Source organism: Hemitrygon akajei, chromosome 6 (assembly GCF_048418815.1).
Source record: "Hemitrygon akajei chromosome 6, sHemAka1.3, whole genome shotgun sequence".
NCBI classification, from domain to species: Eukaryota; Metazoa; Chordata; class Chondrichthyes; order Myliobatiformes; family Dasyatidae; genus Hemitrygon; species Hemitrygon akajei.
The window spans coordinates 78,870,362-78,886,740 of record NC_133129.1 but is presented as its reverse complement, the minus strand read 5'-3'; the positions used below and the strand labels follow the sequence as shown (position 1 = coordinate 78,886,740).

At 39.4% G+C, this 16,379-nt stretch overlaps 1 protein-coding gene across 1 annotated transcript in view; it reads left to right on the top strand.

Moving 5' to 3' along the window:
• The window catches only part of dnah6 (dynein, axonemal, heavy chain 6), a 352,146-nt gene that overhangs the window by 172,091 nt on the left and 163,676 nt on the right, over window positions 1-16,379 (top strand). The window contains exons 37-39 of the mRNA XM_073050010.1: window positions 3,041-3,184; window positions 5,832-6,053; window positions 11,404-11,551. Coding sequence (XP_072906111.1) covers window positions 3,041-3,184; window positions 5,832-6,053; window positions 11,404-11,551 — 514 coding nt within the window. The remainder of the gene's footprint in view (window positions 1-3,040; window positions 3,185-5,831; window positions 6,054-11,403; window positions 11,552-16,379) is intronic.

Sequence of the window (16,379 nt, the reverse complement as noted above, 5' to 3'; positions counted from 1 at the left end):
TTTAATCAGCTAACCACATGGCAGTAACTCAATACTTAAAAGCATGCAAACATGGTTGAGAGGTTCAGTTGTTGTTCATTCCAAATAGCAGATTGGGGAAGAAATATGATCAAAACCACTTTGAGTGTGGAATGGTTGTTGCTGCCAAACAGGGCAGTTTGATTATCTCAAGGTTCAAAGTACATTTATTATCAAAGTATGTATGCAGTATACAACTCAGATTCATCTCTAGACAGCCACAAAACAAAGAAAACCATGGTAGCTGTTCAAAGAAAAACATCAACACCCCTGCGTGCAACAAAAAAGCAAATTGTGCAAAAACAGCTAAGTGCCAGATCGCTCAATCAATCTTCAAACTGTAAATCATTGGCTCTAGCAGTACCAGAAAACACATTTAAGATAAAAAGAAAGCATAAAAGAAATGAAAGAAACCGTTTTGTGGACTATCTGGAGATGTCACCCGAGGTAGCATTGTTCACTGGTGCCATCTTGATCAGAAACTGCTGATCTCCTGGAATTTTCCCAGAAAACGGTCTCTAGAGTTACCAGAGAATGGTGCAAAAAAAAATATCCAGTGAGTGGCAGTTTTGTGGGTGAAATCGTATTGTTCAAGAGAGAGGTCAGAGGAGAATGGCCAGACTACTTCAAGCTGACAAGGACGCAACAATCACTCAACTATCCATGTATACAACAGTGGTCTCTAGAAGAGCATTTCTGAACAAAAGCACATCGAGCCTTGAAGTAATGGACTATAACAGCAGAAGACAATGAGCATATGTTTAGTAGCCACTTTATTAGGTACAGAACTTACCTAATAAGGTCACCACTGAGTGTGGAGCCCAAAGATTCTTACAGTTAGGGAACAGCTTTACATTGATGGTGATTACTTTTAAATCAATGGGCCATTCTTAGAGATATAAAGTTCAAAGCATAATGAGAATACAATTCATAATTTATGACTGCTTCCCTGTGTCATCTGGGAGTTACTGGTTGTCAGTTGAAATTCGTTAATCATTCTATATGAATGATATTTATGAACTTTACACTCAAGTATTTGCTCACTATAGTTCCTAAGCTTCTTTGAACTTCCCAATGAAAGCAAAATAAGTAAAAGAAGGTAAACAATGGTAATTAAAGAACCATGGCAGGGTACATATGTTGACGCTGACAACCTACAGCGATGTTTCTCAGGCAGCCCAGAAAACTGCTAGATACCCAGGATTCTGAAAGAAGTGTCTGAAAAAATTGTGAAGGCATTAGTAATGATAATTCAAGAATTACTGGATTCTGCAATGGTTCTGGAGGACTGGAAATTTGCAAATGTTACTCCACTCTTTAAGAAAGGAGGGAGGTAGAAGAAAGCAAATGATAGGCCAAATAAGCTGACTTAAGAGGCTGGGAAGATGTTGGAGCCATTATTAAAGATGAGATGATAAAATAGGCCAAAGTCAACATGGTTTCCTTAAGGGGAAATCTTGCCTGACAAACCTGTAGGAATTCTTTGAGGAAATAACAAGCAGGATAAACAGAGGAGAGTCAGCAGATGCTGTATACTTAGATTTTTAGAAGGCTTTTGACAAGGTTTTGCACATCATACTGCTTAACAAGAAAAGGACTGTGGTGAACTAGATATACCTGTCTGACTGCTCCTGTGGCTCCTCCCACAGACCCTGCTGACTGCTCCTGTGGCTCCTCCCACAGACCCCTGTATAAAGGCGACTGTGGTCTGCTGCTCTCCCTCATTTTCCCAGGATGTAGTGTTGTTCTTCAGTCAATAAAAGTCGATATCTCACTTCCTAAGTCTCAGCGTGAGTTATTGATGGTGCATCAAGGACATATGGTATTACAGGAAAAATACTAGCATGAATAGAAGATGGACTGGCTGGTAGGCAGGAGGCAGAGAGTGGGAATAAAAGGGGCCTTTTCTGGTTGGCTGCTAGTGATTAGTAGTATTCCAAAGGGTTGATGTTGGGACTGCTACTTTTCTCATTATATATCAATGATTTGGATGATGGAATTGATGGCTTTTTGGCCTAGTTTGCAGACAAAAAAAAAGATAGGTAGAGGAGCTTGTAGTGTTAAAGAAGCAAGAAATCTGTAGAAGGACTTGGATAGATTGGGTGAATGGGCAAAGAAGTGGCAGATGGAATATAATGTAGGGAAGTGTATGGTCATGTACTTTGTAAGAAAGAATAAATGCATACACCATTTTCTAAACGGGGCAGAAATTAAAAAAAAAATTCACAGGTGCAAAGAGATGTGGGGGTTCTCGTGCAGAATTCCCTAAATGTGAACTTGCAGGTTGAGTCAGTGGTAAGGAAGACAAATGCAATGCTGGCATTCATTTCAAGCGGAGTAGAATATAAAAGCAAGGATGCACAATGCCTTAAAAAAGTATTCAACCTCCATCCCTTGTTCACTTATATTAGTATTACAACCAGGGTTTCATCAATTTAACTAAGAAATTTTATTTGTGAATTGAATGCTCCTTTTTCCACAGTAGGACCCAAAAAATGAAAATAGTAAAGCATGAAAAACTACAAATTCAAAAACTGATATGTCAGCAGTTCAAAAGTATTCGCACCCCTTTGCTCAGTACTTAGTTGAACCACCTCTCACAGCTATTAAAGCAAGTAGTCTTTTTGGATAAATCTCTATTAGTTTTTACACTTTGGATGTTTGTTGGTCTTTGTTGTGTGTGGTTATTTGCAAATACTATTATCTTTCCCTATTTTGTGGGTGCCTGCAAGAAGATGAATCTTGAAGTTGTATATGGTATACATATTTTCATTCTTTTAATACTTCAATGGCATAATGCATACTTTGATCAATTGTTTCTCTACCTCAACTTCTTGTATCTGGATGACCCAGAGGCATTTCATTCTTTTAGCCTGCAGCACATAATATAAGCTTATCAGGAAGGGATGTGCTGTTGTCAGTGATGCTGCCCAGCTTTGTTATCAGGAGGTGCAAATGCATAACTTGCACAATGAATTTGAATGAAAATTATTAATAATAATAATTTCTTACTGTTTTAAAGGATGCTTCTCAATTAAATGGTGTTATTACTCAGACATTTGTTTTCTGCTATATTTGGTCTATTGGAGGAAATTTAACTGAGGACCATTGGGACAACTTTGATACATTTGTGCGTCACCAGTTTGAAGATCATTCTGAGGCTAAGGTATCTATAAAGTAAATAAACAAATACATTGCTTTTCATAACCAATATATCCCTGATGAATGGTATGAAGTAAAAAGCCAACTGGTGGAATTACTCATATGGTCAAGCAGCGTCTGAGGAGTCAAAAGGATGGTCAACATTTCAAGCCATGACTCTGCACCAGAACTGAGAACTGGGAAGATAGCCAGTATAAAGAGATGGATAAGATAGGAACTGGTAGGTAATAGATGGAATGGAGTGAAGTGGGGCATGATGAGTAGATAAGGCTAGGTGGAGGAAGGGTGGGGAGATCTTAAAGACGGGCTGGTGGGTGATAGGTGGAATCATGTGAAGAGAAAATGGACAATTAAAAAAACAAGTGCAAGAAAATCTGCAGATGCTGGAAATCCAAAGCATCACACACAAAATGCTGGAGGAACTAAGCAGGCCAGGCAGCATCTACGAAAAGGAGTAAGTAGTCAACGTTTCAGGCTGAGACCCTTCATCAATACAACTATCAGGACATAGACAATTGGAGCCCGTTGGGAGTGGGTGAGTGGGAAGGTCGAGACAAGGTTGGAAGATGGTAAGTGGAATCAGATAAGGAAACAATGAGGAGCAGGTAAAAGTTGGAGGAGATAGGAAAGGTAGACCAGTGCAGAAGAAACCCAGGTGGATAGTTATGTGTGTGATTTATGTGTGTGATTGGTAGAAAACCACATCAAAAGCACACACTTCAACAAATTTGGTTGGAAGAGGTTGATTCAAATCTCTAACTCAATTGGAAGAGCTGTTTTGGTCCCTGGCTGAATGTGTAGGGATAATTTCTTGTACCTCCTACTATCACAGAAAAATAGTCAGGAGATAGGGAAGGGTGGAGAGGGTTGAGCAAACCAGGGAGTCACAGATAGAGTGGTGCTTACAAAAAAGGGGAAACCAGGAAGATGTGACTATTGATGGGATCCTGGGAATTAAAATGATATGCAATGGCCATTTTGAACTTCCAGTTGCATGTCATTTTATCTCCCTTCTCACTCCCACGTCAACCTGCCTGTCCTTGCAATAGTGAACCCAAAGGCAGTCTAGATTTAAAAAAAACTCTTATTGCACTTCAGTAGCCCATGACCCTATGGTAGAAGCATTGATTTTTTTCTCTATTTTGGGTTACCCATTTATTTATTGTTCCTTTACCATTTCTTTCTGTCCACTACCCACACAACTCCAAATCAGGGTTTCTTCTCCCCTGATCTACTTTTCCTTCCTCTCCTGCAGTCTGTTTCCATTTGCCTGGTATTCTTCATTATCTGGTTCCACATCACCCTCCAGATTCTTTCCTAACGTTCTCTCCCCCATATCCCACCCAGCTCCATCTGCCCATTTTCCCTTATCTGTTTCTACCTATCACCCAACAGCATTTACCTCAAAATTACCCCCTCTCCCTCCCTCATCTGGGTCTATCTACCTGTCCTCTGCAAGCTCACCTTGTTCTACTAATGACCTCCTTCCTCACCTCTCCCTCTCATCTCTTTATACTAGCAAACTTCTCTCTTCACTCACAGTCACAGCTTGTGATTTATCTCTAGGTTCCAACATGTGCAGTTTCTTTTGTCTCTAAATAATATTAGGTGTTGTCATATTTCTTTATGGGAATCTCTGAAGTTTTTTTGTGGACAATTACTCAAGATCATAAGTTATAGGAACAGGAATGGAAAATCTGGTCCCTCAAGCCAGATCTTATCATTCAACATGATCATGGTTTATCTAACCCAGAATTCTAATCAGGTCCTATGCCTGTACCACGTAAGGGTGCATGGTAGAGTAGCATTTAGTACAACACTAATATAGTTCAGGGTGTTGGTGTTCGGAGTTCAATTTTGAAGCTGTCTGCAAGAACTTTGTATATATTTCTCATGAGTGTGTGGGCTCCCTCTGGGTGCTGCAGTTTCCTTCCACATTTCAGAGACATATTGCTTAGTAGGTTAATTGGTTATTGTAAATTGTCCTGTGATTAGGTGGGTTGTTGGCCAATGCGGCTCATTGAGTCGGATTACCTGTTCCTCTCTGTATCTCTAAATAAATAAAAAATACTTAATTCTATGATCTTTCAATAATATATCTCCTTACTTTTTGCATACTCCCAGATTGCTTGCATACTCTGGGGTTTCAATGACTGAGAGGTAATTTCATTGAAACCTGAGCAACACATGCTGGAGGAACTCAGCAGGCCAGGCAGCATCTAGAAAAAGAGTACAGTCGACATTTCAAGCTGAAACCTACTTACCTTAATAGCCAGCCTTGTAGTGGCATCCTCAGCAGGCTTTGAGGCGAGTGGTCCTGGGTTCAAACTCAGCTAGCTCCTTGAACTCTTTTCATCTGAGCTGGGTTGAGTGTCGAGCTCGCAACTTGGTCTTGTAAAAATCAGACAAATACTAAAAAAATGGCAATTGCCGCCCAATGTGCCACCAAGGCATAGAGAGGGACAACAATTTACCAGAATGAGGTTCAACTTTGGTGCATTATGAGTAAAACACAATTGTTACAGGAGTGATCAATAATAAGAATGAAATAGGAATAGATTAGCCTAATTTCTCTACCACTTCTCCAAAATTTTAAAGATTTTGAAATATATATACTGTATATATTAAAAGTTTTTCTTGTGTTTCTTTAGTTACCAACCTCTGGTGACCTGTGGAACTACTACATGGACTTTGATAACAACCGACTCGATCCATGGGACAGAATTATTCCCAGTTTTAAATACAACAGTCAAATACCATTTTTTGAGATGCTTGTTCCCACAACAGACACTGTACGCTTTGGGTATCTGTTGGAAAAGCTTCTTGATGTTCATCACTCTGTTCTTTTCACTGGGATAACTGGAGTGGGCAAGGTAAAATACAGTTCTGGTCATTTTTCTATGTGAATTATATTAAATAGAATCAAAAAGGTTTTTCTGTAAATGTAATTAACACCAGTGATAAATAAAATGAGATTCTTTATCTCAGTATGTGTATCACAAGATTATTGTTTGTAAAATGCTGGATTATCACAGCATTTACTTGAAATAATTTCTAGTTGCCACCTATCTCTGAATTTGAAGGGAACCGTGGAAAGAAAAAAATTGTATCCTTTGATGTCTTTGATGTTTGCATTGCATGCAAGGATGCTTCACGAGTGGTTGTGCTTTATGGTGCAATTGCAGTTGTTACGTTACATCTCATTTTCACACAGAATGCCTTGTATGAGTTTACCTGATACCCGTTTGACTTCAACTTGATTGTTATTTCCATTGTTTTCCTATTGGACTGTACTTCTCACAACACTAGCAATTTGGCAGCCTGTCTCCTTAAGGAGGTTAGGCGGTATCTGTGGGCAGTCCATATTTTAGGATGAGACCCTTAATCATGATTGGACTGAATAGGCTGGCTTTCTTTTTCTTGGAGCAGAGAAAACTGATAGAGCATAGAGTTGTGAGGAACATAGATAGAGTAGACAATAGTAAACCTTGTGTCCTACCGTAGGTATCTATAACCAGAAGGTAAGAGATAGTAAGTTTAGAGGGCAAACAATTCACAGGAGGAACTCAGTGGGTCAAACGCCATCTGTGGGGGGAAAAGAATTGTTCATGGTTCAGATTTAGAAGGGATAGGATTTTTTAGTTTGGGAGTGGTTGAAGATTGGAATGTTTTGTCTAAGAAGGTGGAGAAGACTTAGACTTTTACAACATATGACAAAGCAACTAGATGAACATTTGAATTGCCGAAGTATAGAAGACTATGGACCAAGAAAAATGGGAATAGTATAGATGGATATAGGACATAGAATATTGCAGCATAGGAATAGGCCCTGCGACTCATGTTGTCTGTGCTAACCATGATGCCAATTTAAACTGATTTTATTTGCATACGCATGATCTATATCCCTCTATTCACTGCATGTTTGTGTGTATGTCTAACTGCCTCTTAAATGTTGCTATTGTATCTGCTTCTAGGACTTCCTCTGGCAGCGTGTTCTGGGAGCCAATTTTCTTATTGTAAAGCTATGGGGAAAACAGGAATATAATAGTGATAGGGAATTCATTGATTAGAGGAACAAGCAGGAGATTCTGTCAACAAGAACAAGATCTCTGGATGGTGCCAGGGTCAGGGCTTCTTGGATTGCGTCCATAGCATTCTTAAGGGAGAAGGGTGAACAGTCAGAAATCATGGTCCACATCAGTACCAATGATATACGGAAGGATGACGTGATCCTGGAAAGAGCGCTCAGGAAGTTAGGTACCAAGTTAAAAGACATAACCCCAGGGTGGTGACCTGTACAAATGGGATGGTTTGCATTCAGACTGGAGGAGATCAGTATCCTTGGAGGACAGTTTGCTAGTGCTGCTCTGGGAGTTGAAACTAGAATTGCAGTGGGGTGGGAACCAGACTGCTAGGACAGCAAATGGAGTGGTTGTGGGAAAAGTAGTTGTTAAGCCTACAGGCAAAGATATAAATCAACTGCGTAATGGGCAAGGTGGGGTTAATGTTCTGAGATGCATCTATTTCAATGCGAGGGTTATTTGTTGGTACTGCATAATAGCTTAGAGCATGGATAAACATGTGGAATTAGGATAGAATTAGGACATTAGTGAGACTTGGTTGCAGGAAGGGTAGGACTGGCAGCTCTGTTTTTCGGGGTTCTGTTGCCTTAGACATGATAGAGATGCAATTCCTAAAGGGGGAGGGGTGGCAGTAAAAATGTCATGGCAGTGTTCAGAGAGGACATACTTGGAAGGCTTGACTACTGAGGCAATACGGCTGGAAATGAGGAATTAAAAGGATGACCAAAAAAAAGGACTACATTGTACTATCCCCAATAGTCAGTGTGATTTATAGGAACAAATTTGTAGAGAGAGAGCAGATAGTTACAAGAAATATAAGGTTGTAATAGTAAGTGATATTAACTTTCCATGTGTTGTCTGGGACTCCCATACTGTAAAGGGAATGGATGGGAAAGAGTTTGTCAAATGTGTTCAGGAAAGTTTCTTTATTCAATATGTAGAGGTCCCAACTACAGAAAACACAATACTGGATCTCATTTTAGGGAATGAGACATGGCTGGTGACAGATGTGTGTATCAATGAACATTTTGTATCTAGTAATGATAATTCCATTAGTTTCAAGGTAATTATAGAGAAGAATAGGACGTCCTCAATTTGGGATTCTAAATTGGAATAAAGCCAATTTTGATGCCACCAGAAGGGATCTTGAAAGCATTTGGATGGGTGTCTTCTGGTAAAGTGATAGTTAGTAAGTGGGAAGCTTTCAAAAGTAAAATATTGAGAGTATAGAATCTCAATATTCCTGTTAGAATAAAAGGCAAGGCTAACAGTTTTATGAAACTTTGGATATCAAAAGATATTGAGGCCCTGGTGAAGAAAAAGAAGGAAGCACATATCAGGTATGGACAAATAGGATCAAGTGTGGTGCTTGAGGAGTATAAGAAATGCAAGAGAACACTAGAGAGAAACCAGGTGGGCTAAAAGAGGACACAAGGTTGCTCTGGTATACAAGGTGAAAGAGAATCCCAAGTGATTTTGTACCTACTGTATATTAAGATCAAAAGGAGAGCAAGGGACAAAATTGATCCCTTTGATGATCAGCATGGCCATTTACATATCGAGTCAAAAGAGCTAGAGAAAATCTATTAAATTAATTTTGCATCTGTATATATTCAGGAGAGAAACACTCAGAAAATAGACTGAGGTAAAAAAGTAGTGAGGTTTTGGGCCATATACAGATTACAGAAGAGGAGCTGTTGGCTGTCTTGAGGCTTATTAGAATGGGTAATTCCTCTGGGCCTGACACAATGTCCCCTTGGACTTTGTGGGAGGTTAGTGCAGAGACTGCAGGGGTACTGGCAGAGATGTTTAAAGTATTCTTTAATGACTGAGGTTTCAAGATGGCTAAAATTGTTCTGTTTTTCAAGAAAGGTTCCAAGAATTGACTGGGAAATTATAGGTTAAGTCACTTGTCACTTAGGATGAAGTTTTGGATACTTTAATTAGATCCAACATTGCCTTAACAGGAGAAGCCAGAATGTGGTAGCAAATGGTTCTCTCTCTGACTGGATGCCTGCAGTGTGCCACAGGGACCAATGCTGTTTATCACTGTTCTTCGTCAGTAGTGCCACAAGAACAACCTTTTACTCAATGTCTGCAAGACAAAGGAGCAGACTATTGACTTTAGTAGGGAGAAACCAAAGGTCCATGGGCCAGTCCTCAGAGGGGATCAGAGGTAGAGAGTGTCAGCAGCTTTAAATTCCTCAACATTGTACTTTCAGAGAACCTGTCCTGGGCTCAGTATGTAAGTGAAATTACGAAGAACATATAGCAATGCCTCTACTTCCTTAGAAGTTTGTGAAGATTCAGCATGACATCTAAACTTTGACAAACCTCTATAGATGTGTGCCAGAGAGTATATTGGCTGGTTTCATCACAGCCTGGTATGGAAACACCAATGCCCTAGAGTGTAAAATCCTACAATGGTGAAGTCCATCAAGGGTTAAGCCCTCCCCTCCATTGTGCACATCCACATGGAGCACTGTCATAGGAAAGCAGCATCCACCATCAGGGAACCCCCTCCCCCACCATGCAGGTCATGCTCTTTTATCATTGCTCCCATCAGGAACAAGGGACAGGAGCCCGAGGATTCACAGCACCAGGTTCAGGAACAGATGTTACCCCTCAACCATCAGGCTGCTGAGCCAGAGGGGATAACTTCACTCAACTTCAATAGTCTCATCACTGAACTGTTCCTACAGCCTATGGACTCACTTTCAAGGATTCTTCATCTCATGTTCTCGATATTGCTTATTTATCTATCTGTTTCTTTGTTTGTTTATTTATTATCTTTCTTTCTCTCTTTTTTTGTACTTGGACAGTTTGTTTTCTTTTGCACACTGGTTGTCTGCTCTGTCAGTTTTGTCTTTTATTGATTCTACTGTGGTTAATTGACTTATTGAGTATACCCACAAGAAAATGAATCACAGGTTGTACACGATGACATATATGTATTTTGAAAATAAATTTACTTTGAACTTTGAATTTTGATCTTTAATAATTTAGATGATAGTGTGGTAATCTGGATCAGCAAATCTGTGGATGACATCAAGATCGGGGTGTAGTGAATAGCGAGGATGGATGTCAAGACTTGGCAGCTAGGAAGATGGACCAAAAAAAGGCAGATGGAAGGGATGCAGACAAGTGGAAGGTGTTGCACTTTAGGAGAACTTAAGTTTAGGCTTATAGGAAGTTTTAAAGTGATCTAAGTGGAAAAGAGAATTACATTGTGAGTGGTTAAGATCTGAAATGCAAGAGGCATTTAGATAGTCACACAAATGTAAGGAAATGCAATGAGTGCATATTTCCAACATGTCAGCATGGATCAAATGGTCCATTTCTGTACAGCACTGCTCTGTGACTCACTAATAGAGAATCCCAGCTTGGGTTTATTAGTTGTCATCAGTGCTCTGTAGTTTTTGACCAAAATCTCCTTGGAGAACCTGATGTTACAGGATAGTTGTGACCAATGAATTTTTGAACTGTTTTTTCATATTTTTTGTAGTGTGGATTATGAGTAGTCTCATTTATATGTATGCATTTTTCTTGACCTTCTCTGTAAGTTGGGTCACCACCCAGTGCTGTTTTTCTTTTATAATAAAATTATGCAGTATGATGATGTACTCCAGTGAATAAGGGATTAGAAAAACATGTAAAGTTAATTGTTAATCACTTTTGGTAGCTTAATACTTTTCTAGTATCTTCTTAGTGGTTCCCCATGGACAAAATTAAGTTAAGAAGGGAGTGACTTAAAGAGGATTAGTTTGGCCTTACCATCTTGTAGGCTCCAGTCCTTTGGTCTGTAAACCACGATGTGTATGGTAGTGTGCAGTCTACTCACTTCTTTAACTATTATAACACTGAAAGAAGCAATTAGGTCCAGTTGGTCCTAATTAACTTGTATCCACCACTTATTTAAGGAGTGCTAATCATATTTAATCCAATAAATTTGAATGTAAGCATTATAATCTGAGCAAAAGACTCCAGAGTCCTTCAGATGTGCATTTCTAAGGGTGGTTCTGCACAGCTGGTTTAAAATTTATGTGTCTTTCATGTTATATGCTTCAGAGGTAAAATAAATACCATTTTGTTGTTAAAGATGTGGTGTATATTTTCTAATGATTTTATTTTCTTCTTCTAGTCTGTGGTTGCACGAAGTTTGTTGACTCAAGTACAAGATGAGGCAGGTTATGTTCCAGTTTATATTAACTTCTCTGCTCAGACATCGTCATCAAGGACACAAGAGATAATTGAATCAAAATTAGAAAAGAAACGAAAGAACATAATTGGTAGGACATGGTTACAAAAATAATCATAATCTATATACATAATGATGGTGAACTTAACAGTATAAAATTTTAAACATAGTCAAGGTTTCAAAATGTTATTCCATTGTTTTAATGGATAGACTTAATAACAAAATACAATTTTTTATCATTATATATTTTGCTGTATATGGTGAAAAAGATTGTACTGTTACCTTCTGTGTTTCTGTAAATCATACTTTGTTTCAAAGTATCCTCAATATTGACAAGTAGGCCTGATTTTTTCCAGCTATGCAAATGACAAATGCTATTGTTAAAGCCTGATTAGGAATAGAGCCATTGCTGGAGTCACAGCAGCCCTTGATTAAGTCTGGAAGTTTGGTCTATTAGGTAAGAAAGTAGCTATTGCTAAGGGGAGCAATTAGTAACTGAGGTTTTTGGGACAGTGCAGGAAGATGTAGGTAATTTGGTTGAGGAGAAGTGGGCATGGAGTACTGATGTTAGAACACTGGATTCTTGTGGTTTGGAAGGTTTAGTTTGATTTGGATTTGGGATTTTTTTTGTTTGGGAGGAACACATGTACTCCTGCTGTTCTTCTCACATCTTTCTTGCAAATGTTTACATTGCATTGTACCATAATGCTTAGAATGTAGCAACTGGGCTGGAATATTCAAAAATGCATATGTATGAATAAAATTTTCTAGATATTATGTAATACAAGAAAACTAGATCTTCCTTCATCAACATAAAACTTGTATTTACAAATGTTAGGTAGATCTTTGTGTTTGCAAGTGTAAGGCAGATTTAAGAAAAGTATAAAAACAACAGGGTTATTATTATAGGTGACTAACTTCCCTAATGTAGACTGGGTCCTCCTTAACACAAGAGATTTAGATGGGACAGAATTTGTTGGATGTACCAGTAAAGTTTCTTGAATCAGTGTGTAGATAGTTCAACAAGCAGAGGGGTCATACTGGACCTCATATTGAGTGATTAGCCTGGCCAGGTGACTGATGTTAACAGTTAGAGAATAGTGCTCACAATTCCTTAAGTTTTAAGATAGTTATGAATAAGTATAACTATGGGCCTTGTCAAGGAGTATTAAATTGCAGCAGGGCAAGTTATGAGAGTATTTGGCAGGAACATGGGAGATTTCATTGGGAGCAGCTGTTTTGTGGCAAAACTGGCAGGTGGAGGATTTTTAAAGACCAAGTGCACAGAATACAGGACAGACATATTCCAGTAAGGAGAAAGGATAAGGACAGCAAGGTCAGAAACCTTGGATGTCAAGCTAGATGGTGAATTTAGTGAACAACAAATAGGAAGCATTTGTAAGTTTAGGAAGCTATAATCAAACAGAGTTCTTGAGAATTATAAAGAAGCTGGAAAAGAATTCCAGAAGAAAATTAGGAGAGCCAGGAGAGGCCATGAAAAGTCCTTGGCAAGTAGGACTAAAGAGAACCTAAAGCTTTCTGTACAGACTTTGAGATCAAGCAGATAACTAGGTTAGGGTTAAAACCAGCTGAGGATAAAGTTTCTTCGAATACATAAAGTGTAAGTGAGAGGCAAAAGTGAACATCAGACTGCTAGAAAATTATGCTGGAGAGGTAGTAATGGCAGATGAACTGAATAAGTATTTTGCATCAGTCTTTGCCGTGGAAGACTCTAGCAGTATGGTGGAAGTTCCAATGTGTCAGAAGGCATGAAGTGTGTGAAGTTACCATAAATAGACAGAAGGTTGTTGGGAAATTGAAAGGTCTGAAGGTTGATAAGTCAGCTGGACCAGATGGTTTACAGCCCAGAGTTCTGAAAAAAGTGGCTGAAGTGATCATGGAGGCAGTAGTAATGATCTTTCAAGAATCATTAGATTCTGGAGTGGTTTCGGAAGACTGGAAAATTGCAAATGCCACTCCATTCTTCAAGAAGGGAGAGAGGCAGAGGAAAGGAAACTGTAGGCCAGTTAGTGTGACCTCAGTGGATGGGAAGAGGTTTTTAAAGCAGGGGTTGTTAGATTTTTGATTGGTCAGGGCATGAAGGTACATAGGGAGAAGGCAGGAGTTTGGGGCTGAGAGGAAAATTAGATCAGCCAAAATGAAATGGCGAAGCAGACTCAAATGGCCAAATGGCCTATTTCTGTTCCTATATCTTATGGTCTTATAAAGATGGGAATATGTGCTTGGAATTTGAGGATGTTGGTGTTAAATTACATCAGTATTTACCAATGAAAAGGACATGGAGCATAGAGACACTAATGTTTTATTTTATAGTTTTTTCATACAGCATGGAGTAGGCCCTTCCGGCCCCTTGATCCACACCACCCAGCAATCCCCGACATCCCTGATTCATTCCTAACCTAATTATGGGACAACTCACAATGACCAATTAGCCTACACTGTATGTCTTTGGACTGTGGGAGGAAACTGGAGGACCCGGAGAAAACCCACACATTCCATTGGGAGGACATACAGAGACTCCTTATAGAGGGCGCCAGGACTGAACTCCAAACTCCAACATCCAGAACTGTAATGACGTCATATTAACTGTTACACTACCAAAACAACCATGCAGAGCATAATAATTTGCCAGGGCATTTTGAGATAAAGAAGGACATTATGTTGAGTTGCTAAAAGAACATTAAGGAGGATAAGTCCCAAGGCCCGATGAGATTTAGTCCCAGCTTTTGACACAGACAGGAGATGAGATTGCTGGGCCCTTGGCCGATTTCTATGTCCTCTCTAGCCACAGGCAAAGTTCTAACCAATTGGCGAGTACCTAATGTTGTTCTGGGTTGTCCTGGGAGTGGTCACACCTTTGGTGAAGGGGCTTGTTGTGTCCATTCTGGGGCAACTCACTTACCTTTTTGCCCTATTGGACACTCAGCTCTCATCTGTGACTCCAAGTTACTGTTTGTATGTGACAGCGGCCATACTCTGGTGCACCACTTCGACAGGTGGGCTAAACCAGGTAAGGGTAGCTGTTGGGCATCATACCCTGGCGAGATAGGGGCATGCCTGTCCTAGCATGTGTAGTCAGCTCCGGCAAACAGTAAGATCCAACAGCCAGGAAGGTGGTTCTTCATCACTTTGTGGAGAGTGAAGGATATAACAAAGCACAGAAGAAGTCATTGTCATCTACTGCAAGCAAGGAAGACCCCGGTTGTGATGGCAACTTGTAACACTGGACCAGGATTTCCAAGACAAGAGAGTGGAACTGTAAAAACTTCCGTGCACAGGTCCCCTGTCTTTATTGGATATGATGGACAACCAACAATGTTGTTCCATTATTCAAGAAGGGAAATAAGCGTAATCCTGGAAACCACACACTGGTGAGTCTCATATCAGTGGTATGGTGGTCACTGGAGAGGATCATTAGGGATAGGATTTGTGAGCAATTGGAAAACCACGGTCTAGTTAGGGATAGTCAGCATGTCTTTTTTCACAAGCTGTGTGTTATTGATTGAGTTTCTCGAGGAGGTGATGAAGTTGATTAATGAAGGTAACACTATGGATGTTGTCTACATGAGTTTTAGTATTGCATTTGATAAGGTCACTCATGGGAGGCGGATCCATAAAATTAAAATGCATAGGATCTACTGTAGTGATAAATGTCCTGGATGAAAACATAGGTGTGAGTGTTCATAATTTTGCAGATAATACAAAGTTTGGTGGTAATGAGGATAGAACAGAAGACTGGCAAAGAATACAGTGGGATAGTTCAGTTGCATATGTGAGCAGAAAAATAGCAAATAGAGTTTAATCTGGCCAAATGTGAAATGCTAGTTTAGTAGTTATTTTTTAAAGGGAGAATATACTGTTACTGGCAAGTCTGTTATCAATATTCGTGTGCAGAGGGATCTTGGGATCCAAGTCCATTGACCCCTGAAAGTGGCTACACAGGTTGATAGAGTGGTTAAAGTTTGAAATAAATTTATTATCAAAGTACATGGATGTCACCATATGCAACCCTGAGAGCCATTTTCTTCCAAGCATAGTCAATAAATCCAATAACCAGAATAGAACCAATGAAAAACCACATCCACAGAGTGGACAACTAGGGTGCAAAAGACAACAAACTGTGCAAGTACAAAAAGAAGGGAAGAAAAGAAATAAATAATAATAACTAATTTTCTTGTGAGCATACTCAATAAATCCAGTAACCATAATAGAGTCAATGAAAGACTGCACCCAACAGGGTGGACTACCAGTAAAGAAGGCATTTAGCATGCTTGTCTTTATTAATTAAGGAACTGAGCTCAAAAGAATGAAAGTTATGATGCAGCTTTATAAAACACCAGTTAGACTGCATCTGGAATCCTGCATTCAGTTCTGGTCACCTCATTAAAGGAAAGCTTGGAGAGGGTGGAGAAGAGGTCTACCAGGATACTGCCTGGATTAGAGAGCATGTATTATAATGAGAACTTGGGTAAACTGGAGCAGCAGAGTTTGAGCATAGATCCAATAGAGGTTTCTAATATTATGAGAGGTGTAGGTAGAGAGCCATTATCTTTTTCTCAGGGTTGAAATATCTAATACCAATGGGTAGGCATTTAAGGTGAGAATGGGTGTATTCAAAGAATATGTGCAGGGCTAGTTTGCACACAGAGTGCCAGGTTTTTGGAATGTGTTGCCTGGGATGTTGGTAGAACTAGGTATGGCAGAGGCATTCAAGAGTCTCGTAGGTAGACAGCTAAATGTTCAGAAAATGGAAAGATGTAGGATGTGGCCAATATAAGGCAGAAGGGGTTAATTTAGTTGGACATTTTATTATTAATTAATTAATTCAACACAATATTGTGGGCCAAAGGTCCTGTTTCTGTGCTGTATTGTTCCATGTTCTATGTTTTATATTCTAT